This window comes from Serinus canaria, chromosome 5, assembly GCF_022539315.1.
Source record: "Serinus canaria isolate serCan28SL12 chromosome 5, serCan2020, whole genome shotgun sequence".
Lineage (NCBI taxonomy): Eukaryota > Metazoa > Chordata > Aves > Passeriformes > Fringillidae > Serinus > Serinus canaria.
Window position 1 is genome coordinate 32,034,577 of NC_066319.1, and position 21,516 is coordinate 32,056,092.

General features: G+C 38.4%; 1 protein-coding gene across 6 annotated transcripts in view; it reads left to right on the forward strand.

Moving 5' to 3' along the window:
- Positions 1-21,516, forward strand: part of MEIS2 (Meis homeobox 2) — a 173,703-nt gene that overhangs the window by 14,431 nt on the left and 137,756 nt on the right. For all 6 annotated transcript variants that reach the window (XM_050975619.1, XM_050975616.1, XM_050975618.1 and 3 more), the window contains one exon: positions 2,810-2,924. In XM_050975619.1, coding sequence (XP_050831576.1) covers positions 2,810-2,924 — 115 coding nt within the window. The remainder of the gene's footprint in view (positions 1-2,809; positions 2,925-21,516) is intronic.

The window sequence follows — 21,516 nt, forward strand, 5'->3', positions numbered from 1 at the left end:
AGGTTTTGGGTGACATTTGCCTTAAAACATAGCTGAGCAGTTGCCAGTTAATTATTGTAACTTTCATACACGTGATAAGGAGCTCCAACAGCAGCCAGCACAAGAGACCCTGCAGTACACAAAATTAACATAACTCACTGTGTTCCATCAAGTTTAGCCTAGGTGAACATGTTGCAATTACTATGTTTTCTAAAAGAAGGTTCCAGCACGATGTTGTTGGAGGGCTAAACTCATGCTATGCTATTGTTTCTTTTCTTTTTCATGTATTTCTTCTAGCTCTTTATCTGATTACCATCCGGCAAACAGCTGACGCTAAGAGGCTGCAGAGGGCTGAAGAGCTCCTGTCTGCTGTTTGCCTTCAGCTTGAAGCTATTTGAGTGGCTTCCTAAGTCAGAGATAAAAAGAGAAGCTCATAGGCACAACTGTGTTTTAATCCAGGCAGTAAAGAAACTTGCACAGTTTTTGCCTTTTATTTCCATCTGAACTTTTTGCTAACCTTATTTTCAAGTTTTTTGTTCTTTTTAATAACACCTGGGCTGCTTCAACTTTCAAGATTTCTCATTTTTCTTTCTGTGTTTCTCTCCACCTGACTCTGAAAAAATGATGGTAAAATGTGGGGGGTTTATTTGTTTTTCTTGGTTTGTTTTGCTGGTTTTTTTTTTTGTTTTTTTTTTGTTTGTTTGTTTTAATGAAACTGTGGGGAATAGCAGTATTAATTAGAGAAGATTAACAAGATTAACGCACTAACCTCAATGAATATAAAATACTACTGTTTGGTTGCAGTTTTTTCCTGTTGTAGTTCTGTGTGAGGAAAAGTAGATCAGTCTTCTAGGTTTTGGAGGGGCTGGTGATTTTGTGCTGTAAGTGCTCTTGTGCTGCATGCTGTGCTGACAGGTTAGGAAAATTGCAGATCCTGACCTGTCTTCTGATTTTACTTGTGTCTTCCTGCCATGGAACCACAGACGTGGGTGTATGTGTGTGTCTGTCCTGGTAAGGTGAAGGGGATTTGGATCCTTCTTACCCTTTGGTCACCTGAGAATTTACTGGGCACCTTTTGAAGTCATGGGCTCTTTCCTTTGTCTCTGCTGCTCTGATCCAGGTCAGGCCCGTCAGATTTATGTTGCTGGGTATTGTAGCAAGCCGTTACTTGGCAGTTCTATCCTGTGTTGCTATACAGCATGTGGTACTAATCAGTGCTAGAAGATTACTTTGAGATGTTTCAATATAGATTTTGGGACTTGGTCCCAATCACACTTACACTGTATTTTTAAAATGGCTAAATCAGTTGATTATGTTGAACTTACTCCTACTACACATTGATGTAGATGAGGTCAGAATTGGTCCTGCTCAAAGAATTTATCCAACTTGTCACTTGCTGCTTTTAGCTTCTCCTCATGCTGTAATAGTCTAGTGTTATTTCACAATGTAGATATAAACCACAATCAAACCCAAGCAACTTAAGAAGCAATTTTTTTTTTTGAGGGGAGATTTGTTGTTTGTTTTGTTGTTGGATTGTTATAATGTGCCTGATTTAAGTTGTCACATGCAGGTGACAAGTAATGCAGGTCCAACCCCTACCCTGATCTGTTTCATGTGTTCTTGTTCTCCTTTTCTGCCAGAGGAAATTCCATCTCTTGCCTGCCTTCATGTGGTGCTGATAAAGCTCTTCCTGTACAGTAGAATTCCTGTTTTCCTTTAAGCAACAGCAGGGTATTGGGAATGATCAGGAAAGGGGAGGAGGACAGGAGGAGAATACACTCAGCAAAGTAGCACTAAACTGTAACATTAAGTTTTCCTCACTTATCCTTTTAAATAGCAGCCCCTCTCTCCGGGAAAGCCAATACCCAATAAATTAGAAAGCATACATGAGTTATGTGACTTCAGTACAGTAGTTCAGCTCTTACTTAGCCAAGTTTTGCAAACTTTGTAAGTCTGTCTTCTGCATTCCCTTTTGTAGTGTTTTATGCATAGTAATGCAGAAGGAATTACATGAAAATCACTATACATGTTATTTTATATAATCACCTGGTGGTTGTTCTTGACAATTCTTGTAAGAGAACTGTTAGAGTGATAAGTCTAGAAAAGTCTCATGAAATGTGTCATATCGAGGTGATAGCTGGGGGTGAGGAAGCATCTTTCCTGGTGTATAACGTCTTTCAGAGAAAACCTCCTTTTTCCCCTCAGAACTTTGACTTTGTTGGAAGTTTTTCCAGCATTTAAATGGGTGACAGAGAGGTTAGGGAGTGAGGACACACTCCTCTCCCATGCGTGTTCTTCTGTACTTCTTGAAAAACTTTCCCTCCTTTTCCCCCCCTCACTGCTATAGTCAGCCTGGAAAAACAAAGTGTGGGGAGATAGTTTGTATGCCAGCTATCCTGATCCTAATGAGAACACCTAGCATCATAAACTTTGTAGGTAGATACGCTTCCCTCCTCTGCCTCCCCTTCCCCACCACTACCCTGTAGAGCTCCTTAAGAAACTAAAATTAGGGGGTTTTTGTCTGTCCTGAAATATTGTTTTCCAGTACTATTCAAACAATTAAATCCATAAAACTCTGTGGAAAGTTTAAAAAAGAAGAAAAAAAAAATATGTCCTGTGTTTTAACAAGTAAATCTTTGTATCTCCTCTGCCTGCCTTTGCTGAAGAATTATTACACTGTGCAAACAGTATAGGTGTTTGGCACATTTCACAAATGCTAATGTGTATGCTTTCCTCCCCTTCCTCCCCTCTTCTCCCGGTTTGCTTTCTGTTCTTCATTTGCTATTGGAATGGGAACCGTGGAAAAAATTCCTTGGCACTCTGACACCAGAATCCTTCATCTTGGAGAGACCACGATGATGCAACCTCAACGCACTCGGCAGGCACACCAGGGCCCTCCAGCGGGGGCCACGCTTCCCAGAGTGGAGACAACAGCAGCGAGCAAGGTAAAAGGTCAAACTTTTTCCCTCCACAAAGTAGGCATGACTAAAATAACTCCAGCTTTTTTCGTTATATCAGTACATCTGCCTTAGAGTAAACATGGAGTGGCAGACTTGCAGTATAATCAGCTGTAAGTTAGGGAGACGGTATTTCCTTTTCCTAACCCACTTAGCTGCATTTTATTATTATTTCAAAGTGAAATATCTAATCTTCAAACAAGCTTTGTAATAACAATTGATTAGTTCTGCCAATTCCTTTACAAATTTGGTTATCTACAGTTTATTTTTGTGTGGCGTAAGTAAATATAATGACAGACGTACTCTCCAGCTGTGGTGCAGTTGTTTGAGTTGGGTTAAAGAAGGAGAGTTTAACCTGTAGTTTTATATGAGAAAGAGAATTCTATATGAAGTTATGAAGCTGCTAAATTATACAAAGTAGAAACAAACCCTGAATTAGACAGAAAAAATGTTTTTTGAAATGTTTGCTTGCACAGATTTGTTTTTGCTTTTGAAAACCGGAATTCTGAATGGTAAATAGAGACACACCTGAACTGCAAAACCTCTTTTGTATCTATATACAGTGAAAGTTTCTCAAGGTTCAGGAGATTTGATTATTGTTTTAGGGCTTTTTGTTTTATTTCCTACTGCATTGCACCTTACATGTGGTCATCTGCATCCATGCTGAGTGAGTGTCAAAGGCTGTCATTCTGTTATGATAGTGTTTTACATGTGCTCATTAGAAGAATAACTGACTCCAGAAGGTGTAAGAGTCAAGGCCTCAGTGCTAAACGTTGGGTAAAGACGGCCTGCTGTCATTCTTGGATCTTGACTCAAGAGCAGATTTTTTTCTTTTTCTCCTTTTTCTCCTTTTTTTCCTTTTTTTTTTTTTTTTTTTTTTTTAGTCCAGAGTTTAAGGTGGACTCCATTCTTGTTTTTCTTTGCAAACATGGTAAACTTCTGCCAGTGAGAGAGAGATTACCTCTATAAGGTATTATGATATGGTCTCACCATGAGATGTTTCTCCTACATCTGCAGTATTTTGCATGTCTGTTTCCCTTTGTGCCCAGCAGAGCTAATGGACAGGGCTGATACCCAACTTGAAGGACCCCAAAACTGGCAAAGGGAGAAGCCTTCAGGGCTGGAGTTGCTTTGACTATTCTCATGTTGCAGACTGCCTCCCTCCATGACATTTGCCATGCTTAGACAGCAGAAGAGATATGTGATTTCATGTCTCTCACATGGCCCATTGCTTGGCACAGGGCTAGCTCCCCTCATCTGCCTGATGATCTGGTGCTGTACCCGTTGCAGTTCTAGGAACTGGCAAAGTTTGTTTCTGGTAGAGTGGTTTGGTTTTGTCTTCTATCTGTAAGAACTGTTTATACATTTATAATCTTATTGCTGATAGAAAGCAGCCATGGCATAGGGTGTGATCCAACTCCAAAATGAGTCAGAAGGATTTTTTGCTATGGAATTAAATTGGAAATGTACAAGACCCAGCATGAACCATTACAGCTTCAACAGCTGATAGAGAGAGCTTGACTGCTAAACAGCACAATGGTGTTATGTCTATTGGTTGGCCACAGGCCAGGATACTGTTGATTAAATGTTTACATGATGTATAGTAGCTAAAGTGCTTGGTGTAGCAGATTATTTGCTTGCTTAAAAATGATTCCTTTGATTGGTCTGCCATCTTCATTCCATCCCTAGGGAGAAAGTTTTCTGACACCTGTATGGCCGCTCTGCCCCAGGAACTCCTTAGACATTAAAAAAGTTCCCTCGTTGAGCCATGCTTGACATAAAGAAATTGCTTGTATACATATCCAGGGATCTTGCATTTTGTAGTCTCTGATCCCTTGTCGTGTAACTCTGGGTGCTTGGAAAATATTGCTAAGCATTAGAAAAAACAGTTTGATGACTACTACACCACTTCCCTTCAGAAACAGGTTTCTGCCAATATATATGATTTCAACAAACCTGTTATTCATTTCTGTGGAAGAGGAACAACCTCTGAGGGGCCAAATCAGTCACTAGTGCTGTCCAGTCTAGCAGGGTAAAACATTGCTAGCATGTTTCCCTTTGTGCCCGTCTGGGCCTTTGAAAGGGAAGCCGAAGTCCAGTGACAAATCACCATTCCGTTCAGCTGCTGGCAGCTGAAAGATTATTCTGCAGCACCAGCAGAATTCCCATTGGAGATGGCTCTGGATTGCTCTCGCCCTCTCAGTCTTGGGAAAGAGTAAGGAGAGAGGGGTCCCTCTTGAATTTTCCTTAGGCTTTCTTCAGAGGGGAAGAATTTACTTTATAATTCCTGAGCCAGCAGTGAGCTGGTCCCAGACAATGCCAAGAAGGATAGATGCCCTCTTGAGCTATTCCAGTGCAGTTCCTCACTTGGGCCAACTTGGTTTCCCTGCAGTTTTGTCAAGAGCTTCCACAAATGCCGCTTCACTTGCCCCAAAGGATTTCTTGGAAATGGGAGCTCATTAGAGAGTCTTGGGTTACATTAGCAACTTACAGTCTTCTCCACTAATGCCTGGTGGCAGCAGAGATTGATTCATCCTAGAGTCAGTCTCTTCTGGCTTTTGAGAGCACTTTTTCCAGGGGTCTCTGCTTCTGCCTTAAGTGTGTGATGTGCATCCTGTGATATTTTTTTATAAATTATTATTTTCTTTTATTTTTATTTTATGATATTTTGGGGAGGGCGGAGATGGAAAGGATTTGGGTGAGTGATGACTGTTTTTTGCAGACTTTCTCTGCATGAGATAGATAAATTTATTGCCTGTAAGAACGCATCCATAATTCTTACAGTTTTAATTGAATAAAAAAGGTGTAGACATTTTGTCTCTTTGTGGAGGACAGTCTCTGCACTACAGTGCATGGCTGCCCTTTGGCATCAAAAGGGTTAATCTAGTCTGTGTTTGGTATTATTAGAAACATGCTGGCATTGGAAGAGTTAAGTAAAAGGCCTTCAGGCAGTAAATGTTGAAAGATTATCCTAATTTTATTAGTGGTGAGTGTCTATGTTGTTCTTAGCATGTCACCTCACTTGTTCAACAGAAAACTAAGCTACACAACATATTGATCATCTGGCGAACCAAAGTAGTAGTGATCTGTAATCCACCAAGCAGTTATTGACTTTATCCCAGTTCAGATCCACAAATGCAAATCAATGCTGTATAATACGATTTTAAAGATTAGTAATTATGTAGTAGGTCCAGTCTACTTTCCCCCTGCCCTGGAAAGAGTTAAATGTATCCAATAATAATAAAAATGAAACACTCTAAACATCTTACAAAGGAGAAAAAGGAGAAGCTGATTTAATGGTCTAATGAGGCCATCTTCCAGAGACTTGTTTTGTGTAGGGCTTGCTTTGACCTTTCGCTTTGCTCAGGAGCCCAACGCTTCATTTTTCACATTCTTGCAATTACGTTAACGCTTCAAGCATTTCTGACTCCAAGTCAGCTAGCAACACCAGGCATAACTCAACACTGTGAGTTTTTCTCCTCTCTGTAGATTCATTAACAGGTCACCGGGGTCCCAACTGAAATTTAAAACTGACTGGTTCTGTTGGGTTAGCTGAGTTATAGCAAGGGAGATGGCAGGAAAGGGGGTGAGAGAAGGGGAGGGGAAAGAGAAGACCCTGGGGTTTTTGCCAAGGAATATATGTGTAAAAAGTCTAAGTGGAAGATTAAAAGGTGCGTGTAGCTTTATCATCCACCCTTTTCTTTGGAGAGGAAAAAACACATCTGAAAGTCTTCTGGGGTATTGTGTTTTCTTTATTCTTTGTGAAACAAAGTGAAAACAGCCACTGCCTTTACATAAAAGGCTAAGTGACTTCTAGAATTTGGCATCAGTTTGTACCACAGTGATGGATATGATGCTTCCAGACTTTAATTCCTATTTAATTTCTTTATGGGATATTGCAAATAATGAATATGGCAGATTATGCATGAAAAAGGGGAAATAAATCTCCTTAAGGTTTAAAAACATGTGGTCTACAGGAAGGCACCAGGGAATAATTTCAGTTTCATATTTTATGGTACCAGGATTGTATACCTGATCTGTCATATTCATAGTTCACTCGCTCAAAGGGCCTGATCCGTCCAAGTCAGATGGAGGCTGTCTTCCTTCAGGACCTTTCAGGAAGTTCAGCATCTTTTTAGGATTAGATCTGGGGTGACAAACTTCATCATAAGTAAGAATCCGGAGATTAGGCAATTCTGATAGGTTATAGAGCAGTAAAAATATAAATGAATATCACATCTACTTCGCTTTACACATGTGAGTGAGTAGTATATTGTTGTGTGGCTTTTTAAGCTTGTATTTTTTTTTTTTAAAGTAACTACTTGTCTGAATGATCTGCCCCTTTATAAATAATATCAGAGGCTACTCTCTAGAGCAAATATCAAAGTAGTTTAGAAGCACTTCTGTGCCAGCTTGATGTCTGTCCATGATAGCTTTCTTTGGCAAAGACTCCATAATCTGGTTCAGGACAAAGCCAACTGAGATATTAATTGAAATAAAGCATCCATCACAGGTTAACTCTCTGGACTGATGCTTGTTGGAAAAATTAAGTAGTATTATTTCTTATTCAGTATATACCATCCTGTAATATAGTATGTAAATCAAATTTGTTTACAAAACTAGGTGATAAATCCCAAAGGTCTGTTGTAATATTAGAAACTCTACAGGCACTACTCAAAGCTTAGAACCAAACTCCAGTAGTTAGAAAAAGGAGAGGGATATGTTGATGTTAGCGACAATTAAAAAATAATATATTAATGCAAAGTCTTTGGAAACTGATCCAAAAGCTAACGCTGCAACTTCTTTTCCCTAGCTCTGTAAGTATGGTAAGCCTGCTGAAGCTAGTATGCATATTCATCATAAAGATTCAGAACATATTTTTATTCCTTTGTGTTTTTACCTATAAAGCGATAGGGTACGGTTTTATTGGAAGAGAGCTGCCTTCTGTAAGAGAGGAAATTCCTGAAAGGCAGGCTCAAACATCCAGACTGAAAAATCAAACTTGCTAATAAATAATGCTTCACGGGAGATGCATTATTTCAGAAGGCACAGCTCTCATAAAGGTGAACTGTATGAAGTATGAAAAACTCTTAAAGAACAATGACTTTTTTCAACTGAGTAAGATACAGGAAGCGAGTAGCCCTTATTAATTCATCTTTTTCTTTCAAGTTTGAGGGGCCCGTCCTTGTGTTGATATGTATGAGTAATTCCCATTAATGGTGATGGGAGTTACGCATGTGCACTGACAGAAGAATAGACCCCTTAGTGTTCAAAGCACACGAAATTTACATTTTTTCCATTGCTGTAATTGAGATGTTGACAAATTGGAGAATATTGATGGGCCTTTGTTTTAAGTATTTCTTGCCAAGTTTGCTTTATTTTTTCATGGTTTGAACAATGGTGTGGGTTCAGCAGCAATGAGTAATAAGGGTAGAGTAAAGATAACTTTGATTTCAATATTTTGATGTGCCAATAAGAAATAAATTCTTAGGCAAATGGAATATGTTGTTTTAATCATTAGCTATGCATGAAAGAAAAATTGATGTTGACATCTTTGCTGTAAAATCGTTGTAATGGGGCCTTCCTTACAATTCATTTTTGTAAAATTCATTTTGTACATTTTGCAGCAATTGAACAATCCCTGCACTGTGAATAGGCAGAATTCCCAGAAATACTGAGACAGTTGGCCCAGTAACTGCTGAGCTCACACTGCACACCACATGCACATTAACCATGATCATGCCAGAACCAGCTTAGCTAAATATAGTCAAATTTTGATATCCTCCCATCCTTTCTTTTATTTCTGTCTATTGCATGAAAAAATAAATGTTTGCTGACTCCAGCAGTTAAACAATAACCGCAAAAAAGATATGTGTCCCTACCCACTGTTCAATAAGTAGCATTAAAATTTCATAGTGAATTTTCACTTCACTGTACAGTTTTCTAATAATCAGGCGGGTAGCAACTGCAGATTCCTCACCTTTTATTAAACTACAGCTTAGAGAGTGTGTGTGTGTGGTGTTTAAAATACTATACTTGTATTCAAGTTACTCACCTCGCTCTTACCTTTTAATCCATGTAGGTTTGTATATTTAGATGTAGATAAAAATCTACATACACATTTACTTCCATATTTGTAGTATGTTTTGCTGGGGTTTCAAAAGCAGCCTAGTAAAACTCTGTCAATGGAATGTTTTCATAGTGGCAGTAATGTCTTTAAAATAACCCTAAATACAATATGACAGATGCCATCTGGAATAATCTTTTGCTAGTTGCTTTCAACTTTTATTTTTTCCTACAGCTAAGTTCATCTAAAACTGGTCACTTACTGTTACAGTAAACATAGTGAACTCTTTCCTCCACTTTTGTATGTGAATGTTCAGAGAAAAAAAGTACATTATTTTACTTAAGAAATTGTTACTGTGGAGAGGTTTGTCTCTGATTTCATGTTCCTGGGTATTTTTAAACATATATACATGTATGTGTATATGTGTGTATATATATTTATTTATGTATTTGTATTTCAAAATCCAAAGTAGGATTCCCCCTTAGGCTATTCCCTCCATCTCAGACCCTATTCAGCCTAACCCAATTTGCCTCCAAATGCTAGATAACATTCCATTCACTAAATTATAATTGTATGTTTGCTACAATATTAATGGCTTCAAAATGCAGCACATTCAAATATACAGTATTAAGTGCTTAAATATCTTCCTGTGTTGTTACAGACTAATTTCTTCCTATATATACTAATTTATTTGAAAGATCTAGTGTTGGAATCTCTGGATTTTTTTTTTTAAATAGTTGTGTAAAGGGATGTCTCCTGATGCCTGTTAGAGTTTAATTTAGAGTAGTAATTAAACTTGAATACTGCCTCATAAACAAAAGATAAACAATAAACCAGCCACGTTCCCTGCTGTTTCATAGCTTTCTTTCCCAGATGTTTTAGCCTGATAATTTTTACATAGTGAACCACCTAACATGGAGTGCCACGGACAGAGGTCAAAGCCTAGTTCTTTGCAATTGTTTTATAAAAACTTTTCATTAATGAAATACTACAGGGTTTCCTTTGTACAGCAGATAAAATTGTCAGATACCAAAGGACACTCATTAATTGACTTTTTAATTCTCTCCCTCTTGTTTATTAAGACGGCTCTGGTGTAAAAAAGAAAAAACCAACCCATAAGCTTTTTTTTAACTGCTGATGACCAAGAAATGTTTCTGTTTCTTAATATGGGGGTGCCTGATAGTGCATTGGAATACTCCGTGTAATCCTTAAAAAACAAAAATGCCCTCGCAGGAGCTGCTCTCTCCGTGTTGATCCTAAGCAACAACGGAAATGTTCACAGTGGAAGGCTTTTAATTTTTCAGGCTGCTGCTGAGGCTGGTGAAGCCAGTGTGTCCATCTCTGGACGGCTCCTGTGTCAGCCATGATCTTTCTGATTGCCAGGTACTGGTAGGCCGTTCAGCTGCAGGAGCCATGTTATTTTCACTGGCTGGGGTAATTACTGAAAGCTGAGAATAGCTGCACTAAAGACACAGGGATACTTTCATGATCCCATTAGCATAAGAGAGGGTAAATTATTCATGCCAAGTGAGGATTCTATGGGGAAAAGTATAGTTAATGCACATAGTTTTTAAATGTATCCCTTTCTGCTCTGAGACTAAATTCTTGTTGGATTCAGTTCTCAGACATTTACGGGAAAGCTCTAGTGGCATGTTAGACGCAGTTCATCTCTCTCTGTTTGCAGCGCTCTCAATAGAGACCATCTGGCACAGATCCAAAAGGTGATTAAACAAAATGATCAGCTCTTGTTGCTGTGTTACATGTCCAATACTCTGGATTAAAAAACATGACCCGCAACAGTCAGCTAACAAAAAAAAATTTTTTTTCTTCTTTTCCATTCCTCTGTAAGAATTCAGATGGTCCACAAATGTCTGTGCCATCTTTGTGTCCTTATGGCCCATAATCATGAACAGGTTGTGCAAATGGCTCTTTCTGTAACACGGTCTGTTCCAGCAGCATAGAAACATCTCATATTAATTGGGTCAGTCTAATGTTCATAATGACATGGGGAAAAATTACCCAAATGTGTTCTTATAGTAAACATTTAAAATGTGCCTTTCTCCGATTAGAAAGTGAAATTTGACATCAGGCTCATGTAGCTGATTTATTTTTTAAGATGGACGAAAATCAAAGCATGACACTGTCATCTGCTTAAAATAGTTTAAAGCCCCTTCTAACCAAATAAAAAAAGGCGGGGGGGAGGGGTGAGCTGTGGTTTAACACCACAATCAGGGAATGAATTTACAGTGCTATTCAGAAGAGTACTCCCTTATCATAAACAAGCTGATAATCACACTGAATCTAACTCCCAATTAGCTCTTTCTTTGCTCCCAGAGATCAGCGTACATGTCCTCCTTAAGCCACGTTATGTTGCTGTTGAGTTGTATACCTTATGTCATATTCCGAATGTAAGGATTATATATTTACCAGAAAACCCATTTAATCAGCAAGGTAATTTTTCAAACCAATCCCTTCAATGCCTGAGTTAAGGTAAAAATGCCAAGACTGTGAAGAGGGGACATATGTATCTTATCTTTTTGGGGTTGCATCAAATGCCAAGTACTAGCGTAAATTCAACAGAAACCAGACATTGTTGGAAAGTAATTAAAGAAATATTGAAATTAAACCTACCATATGAGTGAAATATTTGTAGGCCCATTTTGTTGCATGCATAACAATTTGCATGGAACTGAACACTATTTCTTTCTCTTGTACATCTAGAGTTGCACTTTGCTAAACATGGCAGAGGAATCACCTCTGTCACTCCCTCCATAGGATTGGAGGGATCTGTTTAATACAGATAGGATGCTTACACAGACAGGGTGCTTACAGTCCAAAATCAGTAGGTTTGCTTAGAGGAGACAGTTCTTTAAGGAAAAAAAAAAAGAGAGAAAACTGAAAGCCTTCAAATCTATGCCAAGAAAAATAAAATTCCACTTTCAAAAGTTTAAAAGAGCCACTGTCAGTTTCCCTTACTGTGCAAGGTGGTTGTGGTTTAGCCCCAGCTGGCAGCTCAGCCCTACACAGTCACTTCCCCATTCCCCCCTGCCAGTGAGATGGGAGAGAGAATATGAAGGGCAAAAGTGGAAAAACTCATGGGTTGAGATAAAGCAAATGTAATAGGTAAAGCAAAACAAGGAATTCATTCAGTTCTTCCCCTCAGCAGACAGGTGTTCAGCCATTTCAAGGGAAGCAGGGCTCCATCATGCGTAAGAGTGACTTGGGGCAGCAATTACATCACTCTGGGCACCTTCCCTTTCTCTTTCCCACAGCTGTGTATGCTGTATCCCTCATGGTGTGGGGATACCCTTCTGGTGAGCTGGGCTCACCTATCCCAGGTGTGTGTCCTCCCCAGTTCTTGTGCACTCCAGCCTCTGTGCAGGTGCTGCTCAGCAACAGAAAAACCCCACCTCTGTGTTATCAACACTGTTTCCAGCACAAATTGAAAACGTGGCCCCATAATAGCCACTGTGAAGAAAATTATCTCTTCCAGAACCAGAATGAAGGTGAAAGCCGTGGGGCACTGACCTATCCAGAGTGCTCAGGGCAGGAGGGCAGGCTCACCCAGCTCAGGGCAGCCTGCTGAATGAAAGGGACCCGGGCAGCCTTGCGGGGCTTAAGGCTATTACAGGGCAACTCATACTCTGTTATCATGCTGATTTTCAATTGATTTTTTTGCTGTACAGTACTTGTTGAGGGCCCTCTAGAGCATCAAACACTGCATTATGGCACCACACGTTGTAGTATGCTGGCCTTTTGTCTTAATGCCTTATCTTTTTGCCTGAGAAGAGGAGTGCTAACCACTGCGTGATTCTTACAGCTTCTGAGCAGCTTTTATATCTATAGAGCAGGGGAAGTGGGACAGGTGAAGATTTGACAGCTGTGTTTATCTAACTCTTAATGTGATAATGTGATGCATTTGTTTACAGTTCTGAATTTTCAAACCATTCTGATTTTGAATTACTGTAAAAATGTTGGTTTTCATTTATAAAATCATTTCTTGTTTAAGTAACTGATTTCAGGATATGAATAAACCTAAAATCTGGTGTCTAAATATACTTTCTTAGTGTAATTTCTAGTAACAGGTACTACAGGTTGTTAAAGTTGATGCTGAGGCTGCAGAAAGATAGGCTAAAGTGAGTAATTTCTCCTATTTTCTAACTTCCTATTCCCTTAGGTTATTGTATAATTCAGATAGGTTTTTCATTCACTAAAAAATCAAACCATCTACATGTAAGTCTTGATAAGCTGAGGATCTTAAAATCAGATGAGTGTCTGTATGTTTTAGGATATCATCTTCAAAGAAATGCTTGCCAATTTAACCAGTGTTTTCTACTGGTTTTTGGAAATCTTTGTGCATGCAGTAAATGTAAAAGAGTATTTTAAAATGTTTGCAAGAGTAACAAAGTACACCTGAAAACACATGTAGAAATTTAGACTTGCAACTTTCTGGAGTTATGTGACCTATAAAAAAAGCAGTGTAGTCATAAAGAGAGGATAATAGAGGGGAACAGTGACAGCCACCTTAATTATCCCACTACCTGCAGGCATTATCCAAATAACAGGTATGGTCACTGGGAAGACATCTGTTATTTTGGTGGGCTCCCCTGGAGCTTCTCAGCCTTTCATGGGGTAAAGGTGTGTCTGTCTAAGCCAGGAGCAGGTAACTGCAGAACTGAATCTGAGGGGACCTTGTGAAGGATACCTGCCCTCTCTGACACCTGTTCTTGCCCATCTGTGCAAAGGGCACTGAAGCTCCATGAAGTGTATGGATCTCTTGTTGTGGACTGCCCTGGTATTCCAGGAATGCATGCTTGTGCAGGAAATTCAAGTGTGTTCTTCTCTTGGCCTCCTTGAACTGCATAAAATAACCTCTGGATACACTGCATTTGTAAATTATTGTATTGTTTCTTTAAAAACATTTCGCCTTTTTTCCACAAAGGTGAGAACATGGGAATGAAATAGTCTTTATAATTCAACTTTGTATTATAACTTTGTTTTTAATGAACAAGGCTTATGAGATAGTATAAAAAGGATGGCATGGATCGCATCACTGCTTCTTTAGTGACATTTCTGTAAAGATGAAAAGTCTAAAGTGGTGTTTCCAATCTTTGAAAAATCCCTGTATCACTATATATGGGTGTTCCTTGTTTAGTGGTTTTGTTTCTCTCCCCCTGAACAAGCATAGCAATTGTAGACCAAGGAAAACTTGGATTTTGTGTTCGTATTTAGCTCCTAGGGACTCAAGGGTAATGTTGGTTTTAAACAACATTTTAAAATGCACTGGTTTTTTTTTTTCCTTCTTTAGGAATTCCTTAGTACTCTAGAGCTATAGAATGGGTTGTGATGCTTAGTGACCTTGCACATCAATAGCTCTGTCTTTTAAGCATGGACATTGATTTTTCTCGTCCTGGCATGGGAAGATGTAGTATACCCCCTGCTTTGTTGCCTTTGAGTTTTCAGCAGATGCAAAGGCAGTGGTGGCTAAGAATAAAAGCTTAGGGCATCAGAGATGGCAGTACTATCATGAATAGTCTGCTTCCTATTTAGGTGGTTTTTGTTAATTATGAAATACATCTTATCTGTTTGAAGGGGAATTGATAACCTTTTTGTGTTACTGTTTTACAGTTGTTTATTACCGTCTTTAGTCTAAAGCACGCCAATCTAGATTTAGTAGCTTGGCTTTCTGCAGAACCTAAGAATAATATTTTAAAATTCACCAACTAGGTGTCTTGATCACATCTAAGGTACTCATGAAAGATCTGTCTTTTGTTCATGAATCAGTGGAGGACTGTCCAGAGAAGGTTTGAAGGAAGGCAGTGTGAGTCAGTTAAAAGAAGTACTTCCTTCTCAGAGGAGAGAAGAAAAAGGCGCTGTTCCCGTAAGATCTTGATCCTACTTGCATGGAATCAGTAGCAAAAGCAGGGGTGCTACTGCTTTCAGATTTGCAACGTTTGGGTAATGATCCCAGAGAATGAAAGCAGAGCATGGTTCTCCTATCTTAAAAAGCAAATACACACACACACTAAACAACCCCTATTAGTTTTTTTTTTTAATAATTTCCATAGGTACCGCTGCCATTAAGAAATGTTGGATCTACAAAAAGCCACAAAGTTCTAATATTTCCTAATATATTTTGGAATAAAATTTCGTCATACCCTGCATTCTAGAGGAAAAATGTTAATAAGCACTGGGTTTTTTTATATTTGCAAGACAAAGCTTTGAATAATTTTTCTCCTCTGGTGGTTTTTATATGTTAAATTGAACTTCAGAGAAAAATTAATTTGTGCTTTCAGTTCAGTTAATTTCTTGAAATGCCAACAGTTTTGAAAATTTCTCTGTTGGAGAGATTAAAGCTTTGCAGTAAACTCAAACTTAAAGGAATTTGACTATTTCTGTTTGCTTGTACTCAGTATATTAATTCAGGCAGGTGTGGAGTTGGAGAAAGTAAATGATTCTTTGTTTTCTACTGATACATATGGGTGGTTTATAAGTGACAGCCCCAAAGCCTATCTGGTTTTAGGTTATTTGTGAAGCTGTCTTTACCCTGGCATAAGGAGCTAACTCAGGGAAATTGTCTGGTGGCAGAGTTGGCACAATGGCCCGGGTGACCCTATTCCTACCTACAACCAGGGCAGTGAGCCCGGGAAAGAGCAAGACAAAGTGCTTTCCCCCTGCTTCACTGGTTTCCCAGCTGCTCTGATGCCGAAGTCCATTGCTAACTCCAGATGCTCAAACTTGCACTGAGCGCTGTCCTAAACTGCTGGCCTCATAACTCATGGAATGAGCTCAAATTATTTTATGGATGGTTACCTTTGTACACCCTTGGCACTATACATTCCTCATGCACAGGCTAGGATTGGGGTCTTCTATTTTCTTGTGTAAACAAAGCATTTGCTATAACTGACAAGGATTGGTGGAGCAGCCATGAAAGCGAGACAGGGGAATTCAGCAAATTCTCTATTAATATGTGATTTGTACCATGAAATTTTTTGACAACCCTGGCATTTAATTCTTAAATAAGTAAAGAGTGCACTTTTCCTTATAATCTCGCATTATGCCCACCAGCTTACCATGCCCACACTTGTTTAAGCAATTACAGATATTTAAATTTTTCTTGGGCCTCTCCACATACAGCTGCAAGTTGGTCATACCTTGACTGAAGGCAGCCCTCATTCACAGGGAGCTGAGCAGAGGGAATATGGCAAATTCACATATAATTTTATTGCAGGACTTGGTGCTAAGGTTTTAAATAATTTACGAGCGTAAAATTGGGAAACTCACATGAACTCCCTCTCTAATTTTACACTCCTACCTAAAGAGGATGGAACATTGCACAAATAGCACAAATCAAAATTTTTCAGCTTGAAGCTTCCTTCCTAATTCCTCGCACCTCAGATTTACCACTTACTGACGGTTCTCCATTTCGTGGGACTCCTGACCCTGCGCATCTGTTAAAGGGGATAGTTTGGAATGAGCACAGCCTCCTACTCAGAAGGACCGCAGTGTTCTCTTAGCTCCTACTAGATGCTTGAACAAGCAGAGGGCTTAAGTGAAATCCTTTAGCTGAGCCAAAATCTGTTCTTATTTAGGGACTAATCCAAAGCCTGTTAAATCAACAGAAAGAGACTTTGGTTGACTTCAGTGAGCTTTGGATCAGGCCCCTCCTTCCTAATACATCTGAAATCAATGGAGGTACACTGGGCTCCTGCCAGTAAAAAAAAAAAAAAAAACAAAAAAAAAAAGAGAGAGAGATAGGGGTTGTCCTCGTGCCTTGTGCTTTTTGTACAGTGCCTAACATATTGAGGTCCTGGTGCTCAAACAGTATCCCAAGTGCATCATTGAGACAACAGCAATTTTGACTTGATTATATTGCTTGGTATTCATGGACTTCCATTCAGCTGCGTACATAATTCCCTTGTTTAAAACAACCATGTATGCCTTGCATCCACCTCATACCCAAACCTTATTTTTCTTTGCTTATGTTTTATATAAAGAAAATTATGGCAAAAAGTAAAAAAGGAGGATGTCAGTTCTTATAGCAGGATTCTTTTTTCATATTTTTCAGTGCTCTCAGATTGTTAATAAAGCTGTTTTGAATGAAAAATGCTCAGGCCATAGAACATGTAAAACCCAATGAGTGTAACTGTCAGCTCTCCACCTTGAGAAAATTATTAGAGCCCCATGTGTTCTCTGCAGCCAAAGGCTGTCACCTTCATATTATTTCTTCATTAATGCCTCTTATTTTTATTTCTCAGTATTAAGATGAAGTCCAAACTATAATCTGACGCTTTTTAAAGATTTTGATGTAATAATTAGCATTATGGAGATGGCAAATATTTTTTAGGCAAGAAATGGCACAGCACTAAAACCCCTGTGTATATTTCAGCATAGACTTTCCATTTTCAGAAGTGCCTATTGCAGCTGAAGTAGGACCTAAGTCTGGCAAAGGCTATTACATTGTGTTACTCTGTGTATTGCAAGTCCTGTTACTGAAATCAAGAGGCCCGCAGTGGGGTTAATATGGACCTCCTCAGCTTTTGTAGGATTTGTTTTCAATTGACACTTTTGCTCTAATCAAAAGCTACAAACATATTCCTTAAAGTTGGTAAGTTTTGTCTATTTTAGCTTATTAGAGTTTTGATTTTATTTCATGCGCTTCTGAGTTCACTTAAGATTCATTTTGTGTATTCAGACACTTAGCATATTTTGTGCAAAACATCTGTCACAATGTGAAAACGTATTTGAGTAAGAAAATATTTCTGGTTCATATCTTTTTTTTTTTTGAGTGGTAAATTTAGATGCATATTTCTAGATGAAAAGTGTTAAACTTAATTAATGCTTTATTTTATTAGACATGTTTAGTCAACAATCTTTTATCCATTTTGTGTAAAAAGGTAAATTCCGTTAGTTTATAGTATTACAAAATTAAATTTTGATTTAGAAATTACCAAAATGCTTAATGCATATAGATGTTTTTCATTTTAGGGAAACGGAGATAGGCTGATCTGTGCTAACATCCAGTATGACTTACAATTCTGTATGCTCTGTTCTTTGCTTGGGAAAGGATCTCAAAAAGAAAAAAAAATACTGCAGTGCTCCTACTTCATCCAAGAAAGAAATAACAGTGCACTTTTCCAGTTAAAAAGACATAATAAAGAGTACTGTATTAGTGTATCAGATTAGTTTTAAGGGACAATCTTCCAGTTTAAAGGGAAATTCTCTTAAGTTCACAAACTTACTTTAGACATAGTTGATACTGCATATCTTATACTCTATATGCTACTGTTTTCTCACTTCTTCTCTCAGGAAAATGAAACTCATCCTACCTTATCTACTTCAAGAAAATCTTCTGTGGTTCATATCTGCAATGATAGATGAAACACTTTCATTTATTCATGAATTGGCTATCCTAATAATTTCTATGAGTTAGATGTTATTAGCAGTTCATATTCCCAGCTCTGAGCATAGTTTCGGATAAAGTTCTGTGTATGAGCAAGGTTTTATGAAAAAAGGGCTTTATTGATTTCTTTTTTTGTTTTTAAAGATCTTTCATTCATGCTAATTATCTATAACTCAGCTTTAGCTACATATTTGCTCCTTTTTTGTTACTTTGTTTTCCCTTCTGAATCTGAATATGGGCAGGCCTTTCTATTCTGGTAATTCATCGATGACATTCAGGGTTTGGTTTCAAACCCCTCTACTTTCCTGTAAACTAATCCTACAGTCCTAAGACCACCAAAGAAAATGTCATTTTAGCTAGAAGTCCACACTGTCAGAATTCAGGTTTATTGTATGCCAATTAACCCTCCTTTAAGCTCTTCCAAATGGCTATCAATCTGGTTTGTTTAAAAGAAATAAGCTGTCCTCTTATTTTAGAACTAGTAAAGAATTTTACATCTTTCTAAAGCAATTTTCTGCATTCTTAGTGATTTCATTGATGTGAATGTAAAGTACACAATAGGTCAAATTCTGACTTCAGTGGGAGTTGGTAGGAGCACAGTCTGTACATCTGAAGGCAGAATTGATTCAATCTTAGTGTGCCTGTGCAGCAAAAAAAATCTCTATATAATTTGTCTTCATATAATCAGTGAGTACAGATTTGAGTTTGTTTCTCATGCTACTCTCATGACTGCCTTACATGAGCTCAGAGGAGCTGCTCATGCTCATAGTAGGTGTGTGGCGGTGGGGGGTTTCCTTGTTTATTCACATATAAACATTTTACATGCTTCCTCAGAGAATTTCCTTGTAAGGTTCAGTTATTCTTAAGAGACTGAGCACGTAATTTGTAAACTATGCAAAGAGCACCCTGCAGCCCTCGGAGGCAAACACTCAAACCATCCACTGGGACCTGCTTTGCTTGGCTCTGCAGTGCTCTTGGATGTAAAGGGTCCTGTACTGTGGCTGTATTGAGCAGGATATACCCACTCATGGCCAAAGGTCCAGTGGAGGATCCATGTATTGGTCCTCTGTTACAGTCTTCCATCAAACAGCTGTTTGTTATAGCATAATTAATTTTATTTTAGATTGTTTGAGAAGGATAATGGTTTTGAATGTAAAAAACCCCCAACATTATATCCTCTGCTCTCATGCCTTCTCCATTCTCATTAGCTGTTCTTGAGTTGTCTGTCTTATTTCAGTGGAGCAAGGTGGAACTTCTGTGAGCAAAACGAGATCATTACAATCCAAAACAAAATGGAGAAGGTCTGTTGGCAGGAATGTTGCTGTTAAATTCAGGTGAAATCGTGGGTTTTTTACTTGTGTGTTTTACCTTAAAGCTGAGTAAAAGCTGTATCTCGCACTTTCAGAAGAAAGACTTCATTTACACCAGGCTTCTTATGCTATTTATGAGTTGGCAGGCTTGATCCACTCAAATTTTACTTTCTAGCTGCCTTTTTATAACAGTCGTTTGAACAACTTGTTAGGAACTGCTTTTTTTGGTTTTTTTCTTAGAATGCCATAGATAGAAAACACTGGCTTTTAAAAATAAAAAGTTTTTCAAAGTAGTTTAGGCCTTTAACATGGCATTAGAATATTGCCTTCTCTAAATCATCTCCCATATATTAAAAAGCAACATTCAGTTTCCTTCCTGTCCTGAAAGTATTTAAGGTTATAAGGCTAGAAATTCTAAGCTTAGCTTCCACCCCTCCTCCTTCTTTTTTATTAATTTAAGTGAATGACTTTGGAAGGCGGTCTCATAGATGCATTAAGTATATGGATACTTAATGCATCTATGAGGTAGGGGTTTTTTTCATAGGGGTGATTTATAGTAGTGTTGTAGTCTTTGTTTGGTAGGTTTGGGGGGATATTTTTTTGGGGTTTTTTTTTTTAATAGTAGAGCAAAGAATAGTGGGATACAAACATTTTAAAAGTTGATTTTGTAAAATGTAAAGCATGAACAAACGTTTATCATGTTTTGTTTGAATCAGTCCACATCTGTTACAAGAAATTGTAGAACTGCAGACGGGCTATGGCTTTTCTCATGTCAAGGGGAATCCACCGAATCTTGGCCTTCATTTAGGATTCCCTCCTGATGAGCAAATTCCCATGACCGCTTTTGAAGCTTTAAAAGCTTTGGTTTTGTTTTAAAAGGCCTCTGAGCATAGGCAATGTTTTCATAGGCATTTAGAAACAAAAACTTGAGCTTTTAAACCTTCAAATGTCGCTGTGGGGATTCACTTGGCTTCTCAGCAGACCAAGTCTGAGATAACACCTGCAAGAAGTGTGTATCTGTGTGTGTGTATTTTGTGAAATTGTGATGCACCATCTCAACTGACCCACAAATGTGACAGTGGTGCGTGTGTAAATCTTATTGTTATGTTTTGCTGTTATTCAGTTTTAGGAGCAAACTGTTATTTTGGTTCTGTGGCATGGCTGATGTGGATAAACCAATTTTGGTTTTAGATGTTTTAATTTCTTCTGCCTCTTTGTCCTGTGATGCAAAGTCAAACAAATGATCTTCAGAAGAACAGACTGAGTTAGTGTCCATGGCTGTGTTTCATTATCTAAAGGGTACTGCGTTTTTAGCTTCACTCTTACTTTTTTCATCGACATCAGTTGCACACTAAAAGGTAGTTTTCTACAAATAGATGGGTTATACCATAGGTAAACCCAGGTCTGTGATTACTAGATGAGAAAAAATGTTCAATAGAAATGAGTGAACAAATCATCAGGCTGCTGAAGTAACAGAAGTACTTATTTGCACTCCTTTTCAGCTCCATCTCTATGTGTCTTAAACACCTGAGGTGAAATTTTGTCATGTTTCAGATGGAAGGGGATTTTCAGAATTAGGATAAATACCAAATGAATATATTAACACTGCTTTTCTCCTGTCCTGTGCTGTTCTCAAAACACCTGTTAAAAACAAACAAGCACATATTTTGAATTGATGATACTGACTGGCAAACTTGGCACCAAATAACCTGCTGAAACTAAAATGTTGATGCAGAACATGTGCTTAACTTAACAGTCCATAACCCTGTTTTTCGAACACTGAAATACCTACCCTGAGGA